Genomic DNA, 24,056 nt, shown 5'->3' on the forward strand with positions numbered 1-24,056 from the left:
CTGTTACTGGTAATCAATCTCTCTCTGTCTCTCTCCCACACACAGGCTTGCTTACTATAGATGTGAGGACTTTCCACTGACATAATTATTTAATACACCTAATTAAACATCTATCTATCTATCTATCTATCTATCTATCTATCTATCTATCTACCCACCTACCTACCTACCTACCGGCCCGGATTAACACAGAGTGATGCCCTAAGGTGACCGCACTTGAAGCGATCACCCACCAGCCCCCCACCCCACCCCCACCTCCTCACACATAAAAAAACTAAAGAGATTTACTGTGGCTATAAAGACCATAGGTTTACATGAACTTCTAGCTAAGGTATTACAGAAAAATATAAGATCCAACCAAAAAAACCATGACACCATAGACAGACATAGGCCTACAAATGCCATTCTAGCCCTTACACTGATGCTCAAATCTGAATGTAACTCACTGCAACATGTCATGCTCCATATCATTATTTCCATCATAAATGACCTGTATGAGGACTACATGCAAAACCAGGCAGAGCAGAAAAGTATCTCGAAACGAGCAGCATGCTGAACCTTGAGGCAGAGGGCTACATCAGCAGAAGACCATTGTCAGCCAAGAACAGGAATCTGAGGCTACAGTGGCCAAAGGCTCAAGGAAACTGAACAGTTGAAGATTGAAAATAATCTGGTCTCATGAATCGCAATTTCTGCCGTAACATGCAGCTGTTCAATTCAATTCAATTCAATTTTATTTGTATAGCGCTTTTAACAATAGACATTGTCTCAAAGCAGCTTTACAGAAACATATAAACACAGGATAGAGATTTTAAGTGTGTGAATTTATCCCTATTGAGTGAGCCGGTGGCGACGGTGGTGAGGAAAAACTCCCTAAGATGATATGAGGAAGAAACCTTGAGAGGAACCAGACTCAGAAGGAAACCAGTCCTCATCTGGGTAACAACGGATAGTGTGAAAGTAAAGGAAAGTTCATTGTTTACAGGATTTTCTAGCTGCCAAAACTACACATCTGTCTGTCACAGCTAGAGAGCTTCCATCATGGTGAGGGATTCACTCATTGCCTATACAGAGAGAATTAACTGTCTGCCTATAAAATCAGCCCCACCAGCTTCAAGCACATACAAGCTTGACAAGCTATAATAGCTCCCAGGTGGGTGGTCCATCCTATCCAGGGTGAGAGCACAGGGGGATAACATACATTTAATAGCCACCAGATGGCCCAGGCGCCATGCCTGGCATAGATTATTTTTCTGCTCTATGCTCAGAGATGGATGTTACTATTATACATAGTCCTGTCTCCTCAGTCATCTGTGTCTGACATACTATGCTTTTTGCAAACCTTATGGAAAATGTTACATCCTTCTCCAACATTAAGGTCTATCCAGCTGCCATTTTATGCAAACCACAATGGCTTCAACAATGTAGCAGTAGTTCAGCACCGGCTTGCCCACAAATACATGAAGAGAGCCCACTGTTCCTTATCATTCACTAGGCAGCTTTCCCCTACTTGGGACCTCTCCTTGGTACTGGAAACATTATTGCAATAGCCTTTTGAACCAATAGAGGGCATTGATTTAAGGCTACTGTTACTTGGACTCCAACTCATATGGGTGAATAAATTTCTAAGCAAATGCTTTCACACTGGGTAGTGGAATCTTAACACTAGAACAGGACTCTAAGGGCTTACAGCCTCTCACAGGCCTCAACGCTCAATCCTTCAGGAGCATGGCTGTGTCCTGGGCCTCATTTCAGGAGATTTGTTCAGCTGCAAGCTGGGCCTCACTTCAGATGTTTGTTAGGTACTACCAGTCCAATGTTACTTGTATCCCAGTAGTCCACTCTAGGTATGGGCGCCACATAACACTAAGCATTACATGCCATGTACCCCTCAGGTTTTTGGATCACATATGGGGGTGAATGAAAGCCCAATTGGAGTCCGCATCTGTACTACCAGAGCAACATCTTTACCATGAATCAGTTTATTCAGAAAAAATCATATATCTAATATCTCTACAGACGGAGCAGTGCCAAAACACAGCCATGACCTTGGTTCCCACTGCTGCTTCCTTTAGTTGTTAAAACACGCTGGCAGCTCCTGCCATGAGCAGATCTGCTGTCTCAATCAATGGTCAGATTGATCCCACAGCAAGGTCACCTTGTTCCCAAAGTAAGGTCACCTGTAGCTGTGGTTCTGGTCCCTCAGGCAGAATGTGTGTCTCTGAAACTGTCTTTTTGCTATTGATCACCAGCCAAAAATACTGAGGAGTCACATGTTCTGGCACATCTTGCATGCAGCGGTGACCAGAAGACACTGGGTTTCTGGATTTCTGCCCAAAGTTTGTGCATCAGTCTATTGATGTGTAGTCTTCAGTGAGGGTGAACCTGCCTGCACAAGCTTGCTGTGCTCAGTGTTGCTATTTGAACTTGCAGGTGGCCATCCAGGTCCCTTGTCTAAGTGGAGGCTGGCCAATTGAATAGTCACATCATCACCTTGGCGGGTGTAAGTAGTGTTCTCACCTAAATATGAATGGTTAACAGTTCAAGTACATTTCAACGTTTCAAGACAAAGTCTAAATTGCAGTCAATTATCATTAGCTCTGCCAAACTGTCACTATTGATAAATGATTTCTAACAAACATTTTCTTAATGCAGGGCGCACGGTGGCTTAGTGGTTAGCATGTTCACCTCACACCACCACTGCGGGGGTCTTCTCCGGTTTCCTCCCCCAGTCCAAAGACATGCATGGTAGGCTGATTGGCATGTCCAAAGTGTCTATAGTGTATGAAGGGGTGTGTGAATGTGTATGTGATTGTGCCCTGCTATGGACTGGCACCTGATCCAGGGTGTACCCCGCCTTGTGCCCAGTGCTCACTGGGATAGGATCCAGGTTCCCTGTGACCCTGAAGGAAAAGCGGTACAGAAAATGGATGGATGGATTTTCTGAGTGCATACATGGATGAATCATAATGGTATCCTTCTTACTTTTTTCTTTCTTTCTTATACAGGTGTGGTAAATAGGAATATCTTCTCATCTACCTCCTCCAAACTTCTTGTTAAGTATAAAAAATAAATACAAAGATCACAAAGGCATAAAAAAAATATATGACAAACCTTTAAACAATGTCAACCTATTATCTACGCTCATTGTATTGCCTTTGATGTGCAGTTTTCATGAATAAAATTAAAGCTTGGCTGTTTGAGATTGAAAATCACAATACTGATTACATCCATCATGCTAACAGTTTATGAGGTTGTTTCAGCACAGTTATTTTACAATAAAACTCACTGTATAAAGACTAAGATTCACAAAGGAACCATTTACCATGTTGCTAACAGTTGCTAGCATATGAACTACGAAAAACAGACGCTGAAAAGTGAAGCTCTTTTATTGAGACTTTTGCAGTTGTAGCCATAACAGAAGCTACAAAATGAAGTGTTCCTCAAATTCTCAGAACTATGTTTAATGTTAACAAATAAAGGATAAATAGGTTTTAGCAAGTGAAAATGTACTTTACAGATGTATGTTTAGATAAGCAGATAAGCATGACTTAAGCATATACAATCCCCTCTGAATGTTTTTGCTACAGAGTGAAGACATTTGGGTTTCAAAAGATGAATATTAGACAATATATCAAAAATTTCAGCTTTCATTTCCTGATATTTACATCTAGATGTGTTAAACAACTTAGAACATGACACCCTTTGTTTGAACTCACCCATTTTTCAAGTCATCAAAAATATTGGACTATTTGACTGGCAGATGTTTCTTGTTGTCCAGGTGTGCCCTGTTAGATTGATTGTTTAGACAACGAATAGCTCTGAATATCTACTATTGGTCTGAGTGCTGGGTTTCGCCTGTGAAGACTACATTTCTTGTTAACAAGGATAAACCAATATGAAGACCAAAGAGCTGTCTATGGAAGAAAAGCAAGCTGAGAAAAAGGGGAGCTCTATCAGAGCCACTGCACAAGCATTTGGGCATAGCCAACAACAATTTGGAATGACCTCAAAAAGAAAGAAACCTGTGGTGTACTAACAACCAGACATGGAACAGGTCGGTCAAGGAAAACTACAACAAGTGAAAGCTGGGAAGAAAACCCCCAAACAATAGTCAGAGACATCACCAACAACCATCACAGGGCAGGGGTGAAGATATCACAATATACCGTTCAAATAAGACTTTGAGAGCAGAAATGTAGAGGCCACACCACAAGATGCAAACCACTCATCAGCAGTAAGAATCAGAAGGCCAGATTGGAATTTGCAAAGAAGATTAACATCTACCAAAGTGATGGAAAGGCCAAAGTGTGGAGAAAGAAAGGATCTGCTCATGATCCAAAATAATATGAGCTCATCAGTCAAGCATGGTGAAGGTAGTGTCATGGGTTGGGCTTGCATGGCTGCTTCTGGAACAGGCTCACTAATCTTTATTGATGATGTAACTCATGATGGTAGCAGCAGAATTAATTCAGAAGTCTACAGAAACATTGTGACTGCCAATATACAGAGAATTGCATCCAATCTAATTGGGAGGAACTCCATCATGCAGCAATATAATGACCCAAAACACACTGTCAGCTTAACAAAGGACTTTATCACGGGGGAAAAATGGGAAGGTTTTATACTTGCCAAGTCAATCACCAGACCATAACCCAATTGAGTATCATTTCACCTGCTGACGAGGAGACTGAAGGGAGAAACTCTCCACTAATAGCTGGTGTGTGGTGGGCATTCTGGGGCACTATGGCTGCCATCACATCATCCAGGTGGATGCTACACACTAGTGGTGGTTGAGGAGACCCCACCCTGCCACCATACTATGTAAAGCGCTTTGCGTGTCAAGAAAAGCGCTATATAAATGTAACTGAAACTGTAAGAGACCCTCTAGAACGAACAACAACTGAAAGAAGCTGTGCTTCAACACTGGAAAAGCATCACAAAAGAAGAATGCAACAGTTTGATGTTAGTGGGTCACCAGCTAGACACAGTTATTGCAAAAAAGGGATATGCAACCAAATAATAAGTGTTATTTACTTTAATTTACTTTAAGACTATCTGTTCCAATACTTTTGCTCACCTAATAATTGGGTGGTCTGCCACCAAAGGTGCTATGTTCCAAGTTGTTTAACACATCTAGATGTAAACATCTGGAAATGAAAGCTGAAGTTCTGATCTATCACCTCATATTCGTCTACTGATCTCAAACCCAATTGTCTTCAATGTGTAGCAAAAGAAAAAAAAATGCTTTCAGAGAGGACTGTATATAAGTACATTCATAAACATTTTGTCAAACATAGCCTTGAGTACAACTTGTACAGCAATCATTTAATCCTCCTCTAGTAATTTATTATTGCTGAAGATTACTCTACTTACATTCATTTGTAATTATTAACAATCTAGATTTGATTTGACTCGAGCAGAGAACTGATATCTTTCCCCTGCTATCTGCAAATGCTTAAATTGAATACACTGTAATGCAGGGTGAGTGATTCCTTCCAGCTATGCCATCTCCATGACCTTCTTGATCCAGTCTACGTACATCGATACACGGATAAAGATATTCGGTTGTCCCGGGTGTCCACAGCGACGCATAGGGATGATGACTCCCTCTAAGACCCAGCAGTCACTGTTCTGACATGCCAGAGGGCCTCCATAGTCTTTCTGATTAAAAGAAAGTGAGAGAGAGATATAGCGAGAGATACACACCATACACATCACTTACTCATTTCACAATCTTTAGTCACCAACTTTGAAAAATGCAGAGCTGCAAAAAAAACCAAAAAAAAACCCAAACCATCCTGCATGTCAGATTCAGTGGAAATGAATGATGAAAGTTTCTACAGAATAAGCCAAAGCTGAAAGAGTCCCCATTAAACAAAAAATGATCATAATTTAAGCAGATTTAAAGTATGCATTTTAAACTTTTAAAGTATGCTATTTCACTCACACTGAATATAACATGCAGTCTACCTCAGTTATTAGGTGTTTGTATGTTTTCCCACATATGAAATAACAAAGGAGTACATCCTGAGTCACTGCTCTTAATTATTTGTCCCACAAAATTTCCAAATAGTTTTCAAAACCTCTTTTCTTCCCTGAAAGAGACATTAGAATTGATTCTAATATTGATACTTTTTCCGCACACTGTTTGTATTTATTATTGATGTTGCATTTGTGTTATGGATTTTGTTTTTTAGTTTAGTTACGCTAAAAACAATTTGATTGCTAATAGTCTGAAAAAAACCCTCATGTTTTGCTTGTTCACTGATGCTCTGTATGCTCTCATAGCTGTATTACATGATAAAATAAGTATTAAGTTTAACAGCATAAAAATGGCAGCGAGAAGTCTTCGCTACTCCAAAGTAAAAGTCTGTCGCAATTTCAAAAATTGCACTCCACACTCCATTTGTAATGTACTGTAAATCACCATTAAAAAAATAGATCGATTTTTTTTTTCATTTAGTACCGCCCTTCAGAAGCTACATAAGATATTTACATGTTTCTCAGACGACAAAACAATAACAATTTACACCGATCATCCTGTTCAAAAGTTTACACCCCCATGGCTCTTAATGTATCGTGTTGCCTTCTTGAGCATCAGTGAACGTTTGCACCTTTTGTAATAGTCGTGTACGAGTCCCTCAGTCATCCTCAGTGTGAAAAGATGGATCGCAAAATCATATAGTTACTGTTGGAAAAGGCTCAAATATGCAGAAGATGCTGGAAAAGTAAAGAATGTGCAGGATCTGGAGGATTTTTCTGAAGAACAGTGGGCAGTTTAACTGCTCAGAGCAAACAAGGGACTCATGAACAACTCTCACAAAACATAAACACAGCCGTGGATCATCCAGGTAACGACACACAGTGTTAAGAATCAAGCAATTTTTTTTGTTGTTGCAGAAAATATCTTTAATGAGTCTTTTATTCTGACGACTAGGTCTGGACCAGAGAGAGAGAGAAAAAAAAGTCAGTGACCAATTTTAGGGAACTGTGCACTAGATTACAAAACTTACCTCACAAGCCCCCACTCCACCATAAAAAGACGTAGTGCACATTTCGTTCTGTTTCACACGCCCTTTGAAGTACTTGTTACATTCGCTGTTGCTCTGCACTTGCATCTGAGCAACATTCAGCACTGTTTCATCCCCCGTTCCTAAAATACATATAGGGATTTAAAAAAAAAAAAAGAGATAAAGAAAAAGAGTCGACATCATAATAATAATAAAAAAAATGCAGCTAAAAATCAAATAAAAGAAAAATCTAGGGAAGATCTGGAAAGATTGCATGGTGTTACACCTTTGGTCTCCCCCCAGCCAGCAATCTCACAGGTGGTTCCCTCTGGAACAATGTAGCGCTCAGGAGGAAGACATATTTGTGACACACGCTCGTTAAACTCTGCAGGACTAAGAGAACAAACAGAGAAAGAAACAGAGAGGCACGTGAGAGACGCATGTTCAGGATTATTTTGTCCATTAGGTGTGAAACATCATAAAATTGAACAGTACGTTTCTAGCTGTAGCAGGACAAGATGTGACTCTGAAGGCCCGCAAACGATTTTGTTCAGAGCAATGGACTGTGAGTCAGGTTCTCCTTCCTTTGGGTCCCGGTACACGGTGCCCATGATTGCAGAATACCCTGTGAGGTCTACATAACTGCTAACACACACACACACACACACACACATGAACAAATGCACACAAACATGCAATAATCCGTGTGCTGACAGTGTTACAAGTCAGGTGTGTTGTGTTTCTGGGAAAAATGGTATACACTAACCAAGAGGAGAAGCACTGCTTAGTGCTGATCACCCATTTTGAGTTCACCAATGAGCCTCCACAAAAATGCTTTCCTTTCCTGTCCAGAGAGAGCAAGAGAGAGAGAGAGAGAGAGAGAGAGAGTTGTCATTTAAACTGCTTATGTAATAGGATCGAGGACAGGGAGGGTGATGAGGGGTTGGGCTGGACATAATGAGGAAAGTAGCAGACCTGTCTCTTAGGCTGACTGTCCATGGAGAATTTCCTGGTGTGCCACCAACAATCCTCAGCCTGCTTCTCATTCGGTCATCACGCTTCCCACATTCATTAAACTCTACACCCGCTGTCCATACGTAAACAAACACCACAACACACATACTGTACACAAAGGCGTCCACTGGGAATGTTTCTTTTCACAAATATACGCACATCATAAAAGACAAAGCGTCAGTGACTAACCTGGTGGCATTATGATAGGTGGATCCTCCCCTGCTGCAAAAAACGAAAAGGACATGAATCAGTAAAATACTGAACATTAAATGTTCATATGAGGCATTTTAAGATGTGATCCTGTGTGAAACATTGAGTTACTCTTTAGTAATTCTGAACCACTACTGATCAGACCAGAGCTATTTAACTTCATTGCTAAATGGAAAATCATGCGATGTCTTGAGCCAAAACACTACTACATTTTACTGCCCTGTAATATATTATATAACAGACTGGTTAGTACATCAATGAAAATCTGTTATTGTGTGATAATTTTTATTTTCATTATGGAAAAACAAGCCCATTAAGTAAGTATGCTTTCTCTGAATTGGCTAAATACTAAATACTAAAGGAAGCATTTTGAGTCCATTCTGGCTGGAACTGACAGGTTTTTTTAAATAGAGAAAAACATGTTGAACTTAACTGATGGCTATTGCTAACTGAATGACTTTATGATGACATGAAAGGACACAGCATCCTTAGAGGACTGAGTTACTGAGTTAAGACACATGTTTCCGCAGCAGGTGAGTAAAAGTGCATAGTGCAAGTGCATATTTCACCAGATCCTAAGCAAGTCGCTGTGATTGTGGTATTGCTACATGTCCAGGGATGTCAATATACAGGGTATAATGATTCTGGCTCCAGAGCCTCTGGTTAGAGAGGGATCTCAAGGGGCTTGGAATAAAAAGTAAAAAAAAAAGTTTTAAAGAAATGGGAACGTGGTCCACAGAGACTGCACTTGCACAGGAGGAAAACAGATTGTTCTACAAACTGTCTATATTTTCTATACGGTTGGCATAGCTATAGGATAATGTATATTACCATATAATATTAATAATAGTGCATTGTTTTTAATCCCAAAGCTGCCTCACGTGAGCTTTTGAATCATTTAAATGGACTGAATTTAGCATGCAGGCTGCTGGTTTAATAGACTCTAGATAAGATGTGAAAAAAGGCCACATTATGAGATGGATGAGAACATAGCAAAGACTAATCTACTTGAAAATGAGTAAATGATAGACAAAAAGACAAAAAGTTGTTTTTTTTTGCTTTTTTTTACCACACTGCTTGATTGCACAGTAATCAAATTCAGTTTTGGGGTCAGAAGTGTAGCACCAGGGTCCGTGCAGATCTCCGTCTGGGTTCCTGCAGTAGTTCTCTGTCAGGTTGGCCTCTGGGTGTGTCTGTGGGTTAATCCTACATCCATACAGTAAGGATACGATCCACATGGACAAAAAGCAGCAAGAAGTCATACCTCAAATAGTTGCAACGGGAGCAGAACTTCAAACAGATGAGTGACCTTTTAATTTGCTCCTGGTGAATGAGTGAGTGAGTTTTGTGTTGTTGGTCTTACTTAGTTTTATGTGGTGTGTTTACGTTCCAGTTCTGACAGAGGATGCCCTTCCGTGTTTTGCGGACAATACCTCTGTAGTTTTTTCCATTCCCATTATAGCAATCTGGAAAAAAAAAGTAAACAGATTTTTGATTTTGATTTTTAATGTTGATGGATATTTGTCAGTGAACAGCACTACAGTGTCTCTGAATATGACATAAAAATGGCAAAACCTTAAAGGAGCACTTCAGACAAAAAGCTAATTGCTGATTAGGTAATTGGTTCCTGCTAACTTTTATTCACTATAAACACACAAGACAGTTTGGGTGAAGTATTCCTTTAAGATCCAGCAAGGGGTTCTAAGCTCTAACACCTTCAGCCTCAATGTCATCAGCACAGCGTTTGATCTGTAGACAGAGGGCCGTTCTCATCTCAGCTCTGGATGTGAAGCACCATGGAGCCTCAGAACCATCTGGATTACGGCAGTAGTTCTCTTCCAGTCCCCTGATACAAGACAAATAGTCAGGACAGAAAATGCTCGTAATTGAGGAAGTTGCTCAGAACATTAGAACATTAGCTCAGAACATTTCGTCCTACTGAACCTGATATTTTTTCTAATATCTAATATCCATTTTCTTACACCCTGATACTGAACCTTAAACTAAGACAGAGGGTGTGGCCTGGTTCTGACCCTTGAGAATTGTGACTGCAAATAACACATGGAAGGAATAGCATCAAAGCTATTTACTTTACTATAGAGCAGTGGATCTCAACCCGGGGGGCTCGGAGAGATTGGAAGGGAGCCGCAAATTGTTTTCAAGGAAAAAAAAACAGACAGGGCATCATTTGTGTACTCTGTGTATTTTATCGCTTTTCAAATAGAATGTGCATAAATGAAAAACCCCGCATTCCCTCTCCCTCTGCATTTTCTTTTTGCTGGGGAGAGGCAGAGCTAGTTTTGTCTAGCTGTCAGTGCAGACCAGTGTTGCCAACTTAGCCACTTTTCAGACCACTTTAATGACAAATCTAACAACTTTTTGAACAAACCTTAGTGACTTTCCAAATATCACCAGTACTGTCCTGCAAGCGCGAGGTCTTGCTTTCCCGCTGCACACACACCTCTCTCTATGTCTGCTCTGTTCAGTGAGGGGCTGAGAGCCGGAGATTTAACAATGACATGGATAACGAGACGCGCCCTTCATCCCAATTCACATCATTCATATGTGAATAGATTTAGAACGCAAGATGAGTGAAATGCAACATGTTTTACATGTAAAATAGTAAACGATATTACAATCTAGTTCTCTTGTTCAAAGGAGTTATAGTGTTCAGAAACATTTTTGATCATTCATGTTCATCTATCTATCTATCTATCTATCTATCTATCTATCAATCAAAAACAGATAATAGATTAGGTTATATGTAGATAGATTTTATATAGAATAGATAATCATTATACCAGGACTCCTCCAATATGGGGGGGCGTACCTCATGATAGGGGAGGCTTGGGTCAGGGGCTTTAGTTACAAAAGGTTGAGAACCTCTGCTATAGAATAATCTGGAGTTTCCCATGATCTCTGTGTTAAACAGTTATGATAGTTTAACATTATTAGATCTCTTTTTCAGCACTGTTCCATTTTTGCAACATTAGAAAACTGAAAATTGAGTGACTCGCACTTATCCCTTTACTTACTTGCACTCATAAGTGTGGGGGTAAAATGGGTGCTCGTGGGGGGATTGTGCATCCCAGCGCTGACACGGGATGCCTGAAGTCGTCTCGTTCACATTGCCTCTGTAATTCTCCCCACGGCCTCGGAAACAGTTTGTGGTGTAGCTGGAGCGAGAACGTCGCTTTGGAGCCTCCACTAGAGAAATAAATTGGGACAGAGCAAGAGAGAGAGAGAGAGAGAGAGAGAGAGAGAGAGAGAGAGGCAAATAGTAATCTGCAAATCTGCAATGGAGTATATAGAAATATACAGAACAAGGAAATTAAGTCATTGAAATATGCAGGAAAGTGTAGAATACGACAGAAAGACAGAAGAGAGATAAATACTTTCCCAAGTACTACAATACACTATTACACTGATACTACACTAAAGGTGATGACTAAAAGGGTGCCAATAATTGTTGCATGCCTATATTTTAAGTTTTTTTTTGATAAACCGTTGTTGTGTTTGCAATTGTTTGACATCCATGAGACCAGAGTATTTTTGTGAATTATTTGAACAAAAGATCAAAAGGTTAAACAAAAAAGGCAATTTTTCACAGCTTTCTTTGCTTATATTTACCAAGGATGCCAATATTTAGTGGAGGGCATATATATACCATAGTTACTGCATTACTGGTTAAATCACTCCAGTGGTAATTGTGATATTTGCAGTCATTGCAAGAGATAAATGTGAGCAACCTTTATCAGATTTGTAAGAATAGTTACAAAGCCCTTTATAGCAAGCTAGTGCAAGGCAACTGCAACTCTATTCACCATGAATACACTACTACAAAAAGTAAGAAAATACCTCCATTTGCCGATGCTGATTTTGACTCAGACACTGTAAAAAATAAGAGCAAAAACATTATTGACAATGCACAAATAAAACTTTTATGGCAGCATAAAGAGTAAAAACTTGATGCTTACTATATGTATGATCTCATATACAGGTGCATCTCAAAAAATTCATATCGTGGGAAAGTTTTGTTTTTTTTCCTGTAAATTAATTCAAAAAGTGGAATTCATATATTCTAGATTCATTACACAAAGTGAAATATTTAAAGCCTTTTTTGTTTTAATCTTGATTATGGCTTATAGCTCATGGACAACAAAAATCCAGTATATCAAAATATTTCAATAAAGAATTTATAATACAGAAATATCGACCTTCTGAAAAGTATATTAATTTATGCACTGGATACTCGGTCGGGGCTTTAATTCTTTTGCAGGAATTACTGCATCAGTGCGGCGTGGCATGGAGGCAATCAGCCTGTGGCACTGCTGAGGTGTTCTGGAAGCCCAGGTTGCTTTGATAGCGGCCTTCAGCTTGTCTGTATTGTTGGGTCTGGTGTCTCTCATAGATTCTCTATGGGGTTCGGGTCAGGCGAGTTGTCTGGCCAGTCAAGCACAGTAATACCATGGTCAGCAAAGCAGTTACTAGAAGTTTTGGCACTGTGGGCAGGTGCCAAGTCCTGCTGGAAAAGGAAATCAGCATCTTCATAAAGTTTGTAAGCAGATGGAAGCATGAAGTGCTCTAAAATCTCCTGGTAGACGCTGCATCGACTCCCGACTTGAGAAAACACAGTGGACCAACAGCAGCAGATGACATGGCACCTCAAATCATCACTGACTGTGGAAACTTCACACTGGACTTCAAGAAACTGGGATTCTGTGCCTCTCCACTCTTCCTCCAGACTCTGGAACCTTGATTTCCAAATGAAATGCAACATTTACTTTCATATGAAAAGAGATTGTGGTTGTGTGTACTGATCCAGACTGAGATCAAAGGCTCAGGACACCTTTGCAGGTGTTTTGAGTTAATTATCTGATTAGAGCTCTTCTCAGCTCGACATTTCTGTAATATAAATTCTTTATTCTGATATTTTGAGATACTGGATTTTTGATGTTCAATCAAGCCGTAATAAAGATTTATTTTGTGTAATAATAATTTTTTTTAAAGGCTTGAACTATTTGCACCAATAAGGATTAAATTAAGTACAGTTTAGAGCTAATCTAGGATTTGCTGATCTGGGCTTTATTTTAAATCGAGTTGTGTTGCACCACTTAATTTTAAACACAGATTAACAAATCGGGGATTAGAATTCTAACCTGCGATTAAAACCTCCATTTACGATTAATTTTCTCCATCGTGATGGATTCGCCATTGACAACATTGCGGCAGTGCATACGGATTTCATAAACGTGGAAATATATTAATTCTCCAATGTAAATCTTTCACTTCAAAGGGCTCGTGAACTTTAAACTTAGAATTTTTTAAAAATTGAACTGTCGTTATTAATGGCTCTTTCGCATAACCGATACAGACTGAGAAAAGCAGGCTGCGCAGCTTATTAGAAGCTCAAATTTTACAAGCCATGAAAATTTTATTATATCAATCAATGGAGCAATATGGAACAAAAATCGAAGACAAAAGACAGATAACATGACAACTAAAAAGAAACAAGATGCCTGGGTCCAGCTAACCGCTGATTTGAATGCTTCTGTGGGGATTAAAGACAAGCGAGATGTTACTAATCTGAAAGCCCGCTGGAAAAACCTCAAATCGAAAGCGAAAAAAGATGCAGCACAGGAGAGAAGGGACACATTTCTCACCGGTGGTGTTGCGACACAGCTCTCCATTTTCTCCACCTGGGTTTGGAGTCAATTGCTCCTATAACTCCTATAGCTCTTCTATAAAATCCAGCAGATGTTTCTCCTATTGGGGCAGGAAGGCTGCAATTGCCCCCGATACTCTTCCAACAATTCTGCTCACAGTTGATTTATGTACTCCAAAGAGGTCCCCATCCACCATTTGGAAACAACCAGCAGTGTAAAAGCGCAAGGCTATTAAAAGCTGGAGCATGGGTGGCGTGGCTGCATTTCGATCAGTGCCATGTCTAATTGCAGGTTCAATCTTTTGATTTAATCTAATCACAGTTTCCATGCTGAATCGGTACCTGTTCAGCACCATCATAAAACTCAACAGGGTTGAGACAGTCCCTTGTTTTTCTGTGAGGAACTCTTTCATTTTCTCCAATCCACCAAATAAGTGCTGCCATTTTGACAATTTAAACCTCCTCAATGGCAAGTTTAAATTTAATCCCTAACTGAAATTTAAATCTGAGTTTAAAGTGATGGAGCAACAAGATTATAGTTAATCCAGGTTTATTGTGAAGTTAAATCCAGAATTAAAGTGATGGTTTAAATGTAAGCCTGCTCATTTTTAAACAAGGTTTAAAGCTTGGTGCAACAGAATTATTAGATAAACCTTGATTTAATCTAGATTTAAGATTTATCCTTATTGGTGCAACCCACCCAAAGGGTTTATTTTTATACAGCTTCATAGTGTCTTTTACAAATAAGAAATCAAACCTATGTCCATCTTCAACTAATGTTAACTAATATTAACTAACGTATTAATTAATATATTAACTAAGGTAAAGTATTGATTCGCTGGAGCAAGAGACACAGTACCGGTACTTGCCAAGCGGTGCCGCCGTTATTGTGCGCATCATTCCTGGTACCTACTGCATTTCAGCTCACATTAAGAACTGCTAACACTACCCAAAACACTATAGTAACCCTAGCTAACTATTACTATTACACTATAACTATTACATCCATCTTCTATACCACTTATCCTTTTCAGGGTCACGGGGAACCTGGAGCCTGAATCCCAGGGAGCATCGGGCACAAAGCGGGGTACACCCTGGACAGGGTGCCAATCCATCACAGGGCACAATCACATACACATTCACACACCCATTCATACACTTCGGACACTACGGACATGTCAATCAGCCTACCATGCATGTCTTTGAACTGGGGGAGGAAACCGGAGTACCCGGAGGAAACCCCCGCAGCACGGGGAGAACATGCAAACTCCCCACACACACAGGGCCATGGTGGGAATCGAACCCCCGACCCTGGAGGCGTGAGGCGAACGTGTTAACCACTAAGCCACCGTGCGCCTTAGTACCAATACTTCATCTTATAATAAGGTAAAATAAAGCTGAAATTGAACAGCCGTGGGTTTGTTTGTGTTTAATTATCCATAATTAATTCGTCATTATCTCCATCACTTACAACTGTCCTGTTTCCTCTTTTCCTCGTCTTGTTTTCTCCTCTTGCGCTTCTGACTTCCTGATTCAGGTTCATTTTTCTAATTAATTTTTTGGAATTAAAGCTCACGGGACTCGAGTGTGAAAGGGGGGTGCAGGAGCATAAACGAGTCTTTAAGCAAGAGGGTTAACGGGGTTGCTGAGACGTTGCTGTGCATTAATTTAATATGAATATTTCGGATTATTTAAATGATCAGCCCTCAGGTGTCCTCTTAGTATCTGACGCTCCAGGCAATTGCCTGCCCTGTAGATACGCCTCTGATGGTCCTTTTGGGACGCTTTGTCAGGGCTCTTAGACTCATCCCCATCTTCCCCTTTATGGTATCCCAGAGTACTGAACCCAGTAAACAGCCCAGTTAAGCTATCCTGGTCAAGGTTGAGGTAAATGGTGCACTTATATAGCGCTTTTATCCAAAGTGATTTACACTGTGTCTCATTCACCCATTCACACACACACACACACACACACCAATGGTAGCAGAGCTGCCATCGGGAGCAACTTGGGGTTCAGTGTCTTGCCAAGGACACTTCGGCATGTGGAGTCATGTGGGCCGGGAATCGAACCACCAACCATACGATTAATGGACAACCCCGCCCTACTATCTGAACCACAGCCGCCCCTGATGTGGAGCCGGAGTCTATCTGGAGTCTATTTTAGTGTAGCCAATCCACCTACGAGCACGTTTTTGGACAGTGGGAGAAAACTGAAGAAGCCTTAGAAAACCCACACAAACACAGGGACATGTGAAGAACGGGAAAACAGACAGTTAATAGACAAATAAAGCGCAGGATCGAACTCAGGCCCCTGGAGCTGTGAGGTGCCAATGCAACCAACTGCCCTACCATGCTACCCCTAAGTAGTTTAATTTTTCAAGTAATTAAATAATAAAAAAAATCCTTACATTTGAATCAAATTAATTTTAGTTTTGAGTGATTAAAAAGCTTTATGGCATCAATAAATAGCCAGAATATTGTATGTATATTCTAACAATGTGCCTAAATTATGTTCATAAAATAAATCTGTACTGAGGGGTCTGTGGAATTATTTGGATTTGTGCAATATCTGAAGCTCTGTGAACATGGAAATATGTTGAGGTTGTGTTAAGACTCACAGCACTTGCGGATGTCACAGCTCTCTCTTTCAACATCCGGGTCAGTGGTGTAACACCAGGGCACAGGGGAGGCGTCGGGGTTCCGGCAATAATTATCATCCAGGCTCTTATCAGGGTATCTGAAGTCCAAGAAGGATCATTATCTCATATTTCAATGCACCGTTATCTGAATATACTATGGTTATAAATGTTATATATTGTGTATTAACACACCATCGCAACATAATCCTATATGGTCTGCACTTATATATACACTATATGTACTGTAGATGTACATCAACAGACTGCTACAAATGAACCAAAAGCAAGGTGTAGATTAGGGAAGTAAATAAAGGTATAGCATTTAGCTGCAGGTGAAAGCCGGCTAAACTTGAAACAACATAATTGGTGTCTAACACAGTATGTAGAGTGATGTGTGTAATGTTATATACTTTTCTGGTTGATAGATGTGTTGATGTGGATTTTGCTGGTCCCATCTCTGGCACTCTTTTCCACTCACTGTGCGATCAACCTGACCCCTGTAGTCCTCTCCATTACAAGTAATACACACCTCTTACAGATAGACACATACACATGTGCTATACTTGAGGAGAAATGGCACTGCAGCAATGTAAATCTGATAACACGATAGAAGCACGCGCTTTTAAATTTACTTCAATAATGAAATCATTTTACAGAGAATAATGCAAGCTGGAAAACTCCATGGATCTGACCACTTTTCTAGCTTTTTCTAACTGACATACATGACTGTGAATTGCAGACTGTACCGTCTTTACACTGGGGGACATTGCAACTGTCATATCTGTGCTCAGGGTCCGTGGTGTAGCACCAGGGTCCAATGCTGTCCCCATCTGGATTACGACAGTAATTTAGCTCCAGACCATTAGTGGAAGAAGGGGTATATCTGTTTCCAAAGGTATTAACTCATCATCCACAGTATAGAAATTGTACACAGACATTAAATGTTCTCATATTACATTGTATTTACAATTTGCAATCATTTTATCTCAGTACTTTAAATGTTGTGTTTTCCTACCTGTGATCATGAGGAAACTTTGACCACCACTGTTGACATGTCCGCCCATTCTTGGTCTTAGATACGTCTCCCCGATAGTCCTCTCCATTACCAATAATGCACTTCCTTATATAAACTGGGCAGCAAAAGAACACGTCAGTGGCACAGGGAAGCTCTTATCGTATGACTAGCGTTAAATCATTAGGCTGCATAGCTCACCTTTCATCTCATATAGGTCACAGTTGACATTTCTCTTCACCTTTGCATTGTCCTTGTTGCCCACCCAGGGCAAGTGCTTACAGATTACAGATGGACGAAACACATAGTTGAAAGCCCTTGAATACAAAACAAAAATCATAAATTTGGCATGCCCAATAGCTTGTAGATGAAACAAGTGAATGTAATTCCATTGTACAGGTTATATTTTTTAAAAATCAAGTCAAATGAGGATATTCCTGCAACAAAACCACAGACTTAACTTTATCTTTATAAGATAAAGCCAGAAAACAGGAAAAAAGCAGAAATGTTGTTTCTTTTCCGAGTACCCATAACAAACTCATTCCAACTTGATATTGCGCCCCCTATACATTAAAATATCTTGCTCGTAAATAGTGCTGATACTGCGGTTTAATAAGAATGAGGGGGAAATATCCTCACACAAATAATAACGTATTTAGAATGTATACCAGAATTCAATGGGAGATTCTTACATTACACTGAAATTTGAATTTAAAAAACAAAAAAACGCTAGTGTATCACCTTATACATACTTTGATTTTCGGTCACAGAAAAAAATGTGGCAGAAACTCAAAGTCGAATGTAACAATACTAAAAGTACATCTCTACATTTACATAAAGTACTTATTCTTATTTACTTGAAGATTAAAACATAATCCCCATGAAATCTACTCAAGTTCAATTTATTTAAAAAACCCCACTGTTACTTGATTGAGTAATGATGTATTACAGTCTCAAAAAAATGACTGTTGTTTAGAACCAATTTGCTGAACTAGAGATGCACCTGTAATTTTCATTACTGATTCCTCCTCACTTGTGTTCTTGCTGCTTGATCTTGATGCTTCTAGATTCTGCCTAACATCTCACATATTTTTCAGTCTAACAGCCCAGGCTGTCAATATCTTGGCTGTTCATATGAGTATGTTTCTCACTCTATGGTCCTAGAGTAATGATGTCACACTTACATACATATGTCTTCAAGGCTAGAGAACTAAATTAATACACTGGCTTTTTTTTTTCAGACTATATAATTTTATGTAAATGGAAAAGTGTGGAAGTATTACATTCAAAGAAAACCCGCTTGGATGTAACTGATACCCTGTACTTTTCAAGAACCTTCACACTAACTGTCCCTCAGCGGTGGAATGAACTTCCAATCTCAATCCGGACAGCAGAATCTGTCATTATCTTCAAAAGACAGCTAAAGACCCACCTCTTCCGTGAGCATGTAACTAACCCCTAAAACGCTAACCCCACATTATCATTATTAGTGTTTAGTTAGTTTCAGACAAGAGGAGATTGTCTAATGCTTTCTGGTCCTTTGAGCCAAAGACCTACCCAGGTACTAGCGATGAGAAGTCTAGAAGATGGTGTACTGATCTGCCACTGCAGACAGTTTGTGTTCCCCTTTATCAAGCTTCAATGCACATTTAAACACATGCATTTAAAAAATATACATTTTGGAATACATCAGTCAATTGCTTTCGGTGTATGTACTCTTAAATTTGATTAGGCATTTGATCAGCTGTGTCAAGTGGATAATTCAGGTTTAGTTTTGCCAAGGCAGCCTTAATACCAACCTTTGGTGCATTCACTACAGTGGCTGAGCTTCACTGTTGCATTAAACTCTGAGCTTCAGAATGCTGAATGGTGGCCTAGAAGCACTCTCTGCCAAGGTGGGCTAATTATTCAAGTTTAGAGAATGAAACAGCAACTAAAAGTGCATTATAGTTCATCTCCATAGGCAGCTGTACTAAGATGCTCTGAGTTCTGCACTTTACAATGCTGTTGCGTTGTCCCTAACACTGGGCCAAGCCGTGTATTCCTGCCATGACAATGTAGCACAAGAGTTTACTCTTTTGTTTTTATCCCTAGAGAGCCCTGCATCTGTGTTGGCTCCTCACTTCACTCCCTGCTGTGACAATGCAGTGTCAGAGGAAGGTAATTTGTAGCCAGTGTTCTCATAGCCTACACAGTGTGCATTTCTATTGGCTTAAGTGCTTTTTGAAGATGCTCCAATCCCAAATAATTTGGGTATTAATCATGTCCATCATGCAACTCCATCAAGGCCTGGTAGATCAAAAAGCTCACCATTTTGCTCTGAATACTAAAATCTGGGAAAGTTATGAAATTAGGCACTTATGAGATTTGTTACTCTTCTTACGCAATGTCCACACTGCTGGGAGTGTAGCGATGAACGGTCATGAGGTGATGAGGTACTCTACAACAAAACCAGCACATGAATGTAAGGACGTAGTAGATATATTTCCTTAAATATACAAGGTATCAAATTTAAGTTGTTGGAGACTATTTATATCACAGGCAGAGGCAGATTCTCTCCCAGACATGCCAACTGACTCACAATGTACCTATCCCCATTCTCAGTCACCAGTCTTCAAGAATGGCTGTTTGCAATTTCACAGATACCTTGTATAATACCCACGACTCAAAAACAAACAGTGAATGTATCGCTCCAAATTACTCTCTACAAAGTTTCTGAACCTTTCTCACTGCGTGTCTGATTCACTGGTTTTAGCCCTAGTTTATTTAGTTTTCTTCTTGCTTAGTCTCGATAGTTTATGTTAATTTACAGATCGTCTGACCTGCTTTTTTAAGGTTCTGCTCCATTCGATTGGTTTGCTTTGAAAGCTTTCATTAAAACGGCTTTGTCCTGTCTGTGACACAGTTAGGGAGATGCAAAATTATTTAAAAAAATTTTTCACTATTAACATCTTTAACGTACATTATTTGACCAATTGTGAAATCCAGTAAACATGATATCTTGATGGTATAAAAATTTAATTTCTTCGTAATATTTAATCCTAAGGGGATGCAGACTTTTGATTTGCTTATACTTACTAAAATGTTTATTTATATATATAATTTGTTATTACTCAAGTGATTATTTCAGATGTAAGATTAAATTGTCTTATATTTATTTATTTATTTTATCCATATGTCCCACACTATACAGAAGTCAGCTCAAATTTATGCTTATTTTTCCATCATAGTACTGTTCAATGTAGTTGATTGAATGTTTAAGTTATGTACGTGCGTATGACTCCAGCAATTATCTGTCACTGGTTGAAATTCAAAATAAGTGTGATTTGAGAGAGATTTGAGATTGTGGGACTGTGGGACCTGCAGTCGAGGCTCTCTGAGCAGCGTTTGGCGCACTCCTCCAGTGTGATTCCAGGGAGTATAGTGACACGGTCAGCTTTCCATGGTACCAGCTCTCTTCCCTCAGAACGCTGGAAATCATTCAGCGCACTGCGGTGCACTGTTAACACACACCCATACACACACACATACAATCAGAACATATATTTCCTAGAAAGCTCAATACAGAATTACTACAGCAAAAATGATAAATAAGTAGCCAGCTACCGGCAGAACAATATGATATGAAATGAATAATTGTTTTGTTCTGAATAGAATAATTTCATTTTGATTTGAAGTCGCTGCTTCATAGTCAGGAAAAAGTTATTTGATTAGCAATGATTAAAGGTAAATTAAGAAACAATAGGGCTAGGTGATATATCAATATAATATCCATCCATCTTCTATACCACTTTATCCTTTTCAGGGTCACAGGGAACCTGGAGAATCAGGCACAAGGCAGGGTACACCCTGGACAGGGTTCCAATCCATCACAGGGCACAATCACATACACTACAGACACGCCAATCAGCCTACCATGCATGTCTTTGGACTGGGGAGGAAACCCCCACAGCACAGGGAGAACATGCAAACTCCACACACACACAGGGCCACAGTAGGAATCGAACCCCCAACCCTGGAGGTGTGAGGCAAACATGCTAACCACTAAGCCACCATGTGCCCGCGATACGTTTCTGAGATATCGTTGGTATGGTGATGTATTTTTTTTTTTAAAATGTTTTTAATTATTTCAGTTTAAATCGTTCTGAATGGATGTCATTGATTTGACATAAAAATAATAAAAAAAACATTCGTCTTTGTTTTTGTAGGCATTAAAGAAAAGCATCGTCAAACGTTTTTTTTTTGTTCATTTTACTCCTGCTTTGCAGACCGTTTGTTGGCTAAATTATGTCATGATACGCTTTGTGTATCGTAGAAATATCCTCAAGTATCGTCATATGATATTTTTGTCATATCGCCCAGTTCTTGCAAACAATTAATCACTAACGTGTTAAATGTACTTAAAGGTAAACAAAACAGGATTATTTATTCATTCATTCATTCACTTATACTTTCATATACTGAGAACGCAACACTGACTGAAACCAAAACCATTTTCACAAACCATATTTACGGTATTTGTTGTAATTTCCCAGTTATTCTTAATTTTTCCAGATCTCTCTCTCTCTCTCCCTCTCTCTCTCTTTTTTAATCAATGATGAGCTAAAACACTTACATTTTCAAAAACACGACTGTGTAATTTGAACAGTTAATAGGTGTCTACTAGCCATTTACCAGTAAAGCTCAGCATGCTAAATGTCACTGTTTTGAAATCTGTGTTAACTTGCTAGTTAAAATGAACTCCAAATACATTTCAATCAGCTGAGGATTGGATTTCTACTAGGCCTAATCATTTTACAGGGTATTGGGATTCCCTTGACAGAATGGCTGGAGATATCAACTACACAAGGGGGTTTAGATACACACGACCTTTGGATCTGCAAACTTTATTTTCTTAACTGACCAGTGCCAGGTCAGTTAGTCGTCAACACACACACACACACACACACACACACACACACACATTTTTCAATAAATGATATATCATATCATCATATCTTCTGATTGTTTTTCCAGTATACTAAACATGTTTAACTATATTTCTCTGGTATTATTATTATTATTATTATTATTATTATTATTATTATTATTATTGTTGTTGTTGTTGTTGTTGTTGTACATTTACATTTATGAATGTTGATTAATGTACACTGTCCCTCTTTTTAAAATAAATAAATAAATAACAACTAAATAAACACAAACAAGGAAACTTCTAGCTGAATATATTCTGACTGTTTAAGGTCTAAGCCACAAGAACATAACCCAAATTAGAGTCTGAAAGTTTTTTGGACCAAAAAAAGTACTTACCTTGAACGGCATTGCGGCAAAACACCAGAATTAGGAAAAACAAAAACACACTCATGATTTATGGATCAGTTTATTCCGTTTTCGTGTCTCTAGAAGTGGATCGGTGGGACTTTGGTTAGTGCGATGTTATCATGTGGGTGGTGTGTGCGCGCGCTCGGCGGGGGGGTGTTAGATGGGGGTTAGTGAGCGTGTGTGTGTGTGTGTGTGTGAGAGAGAGAGAGAGAGAGATGCGTGATGCGTGCTATAAAGCTGATTGAGCATCAAAATCGACGCAAAAGCACATCTTACTTTATTGAAAATGTAAAAATATTGTTATTGAAGAGCATACGAAACTTTAAGATACAAAGTAATGCACTGGAAGGCCTAGTGTTATTTTGATCCCAAGCATGTAATTGTTTTAAATGGATATTTTATTTGACCATAAACTCATAATGTTAAAGCTCTTGACTTGGGCAAAGATTTAAAGGCTACTTGTTGAGAATTCAGATAAAGAGATCCCAATTAAATAAATGAGACAAAAAATATTATACTTAATCATTTATTTATTGAGGAAAATGATCCAATTTTACATATCTGTGAGTGGCAAAAGTATGTGAACCTCTAGGATTAGCAGTTAATTTGAAGGTATGTCACACCAATGTGCAAATACCCCATGTCCCAAGGGAGTTACCCACATTAGGCCCTTACTGGTCCATGTGGGCAAAATTAAATGGAAAGCATTGTTTCAGGAAGACCATATTCGGTTGTCCAATTGGCTGACCATGTCTAACATATAGGCATTCTGCATTTCACTATGCCATCAAAAATAATTTTTTAAAAAACTAACAGAATTTAGTATATATATATATATATATATATATATATATATATATATATATATATATATATTTTAGCATATACTAAATTCTGTTATATATATATATATATATAAGTGTTATCTCCTCTGAAAGTAACAGAAAGGAACAGAAAGGCTAGTTCTATTGTTTTCGCTATACATTGAGGACATTTGGTTTTGAGATCAAAATATCAGAATTTCAGCTTTCATTTCCTCATATTTACATCTAGATGTGTTAAACAACTTAGAACATGGCACCTTTTGTTTGAACTCACCCATTTTTTCAAGTGTTCAAAAATATAGGAACATGTGACCGATAGGTGTTTCTTGCCACCCAGGTGTGCCATGTTAAATTGATTGT

General features: G+C 39.1%; 1 protein-coding gene across 2 annotated transcripts; it reads right to left on the bottom strand.

Moving 5' to 3' along the window:
- Window positions 1–3,371: 3,371 nt before the first annotated feature.
- mst1 (macrophage stimulating 1) lies at window positions 3,372–22,993 on the bottom strand. 2 transcript variants are annotated; one of them, XM_053636754.1, is made up of 19 exons: window positions 22,861–22,993; window positions 20,914–21,052; window positions 17,755–17,870; window positions 17,557–17,671; window positions 17,288–17,424; window positions 16,952–17,072; window positions 16,521–16,639; window positions 12,096–12,128; window positions 11,273–11,444; window positions 9,953–10,083; window positions 9,601–9,703; window positions 9,307–9,443; window positions 8,217–8,249; window positions 7,989–8,100; window positions 7,780–7,857; window positions 7,509–7,655; window positions 7,300–7,406; window positions 7,017–7,156; window positions 3,372–5,664 (listed from the first exon to the last, which is right to left on the bottom strand). In XM_053636754.1, exons 1-19 carry the CDS (start codon window positions 22,913–22,915, stop codon window positions 5,503–5,505), a joined length of 2,157 nt encoding a protein of 718 aa, XP_053492729.1. In that variant the 5' UTR covers window positions 22,916–22,993; the 3' UTR covers window positions 3,372–5,502. The 2 variants fall into 2 exon arrangements, with proteins under 2 accessions (XP_053492729.1, XP_053492728.1); XM_053636753.1 differs by having other exon boundaries at window positions 7,509–7,658.
- Window positions 22,994–24,056: the final 1,063 nt, after the last annotated feature.

This window comes from Ictalurus furcatus, chromosome 11, assembly GCF_023375685.1.
Source record: "Ictalurus furcatus strain D&B chromosome 11, Billie_1.0, whole genome shotgun sequence".
In the NCBI taxonomy this organism is placed as follows: Eukaryota; Metazoa; Chordata; class Actinopteri; order Siluriformes; family Ictaluridae; genus Ictalurus; species Ictalurus furcatus.

Coding starts and splice junctions, on each gene's coding strand:
- mst1 (XM_053636753.1), bottom strand. CDS start 22,915: ATGAGTGTGTTTTTGTTTTTCCTAATTCTGGTGTTTTGCCGCAATGCC. Junction 11,445..12,095: donor ATCAGCATCGGCAAATGGAG/GTATTTTCTTAC, acceptor TTATTTCTCTAG/TGGAGGCTCCAAAGCGACGT. Junction 9,444..9,600: donor AACACACCACATAAAACTAA/GTAAGACCAACA, acceptor GTATGGATGTAG/GATTAACCCACAGACACACC.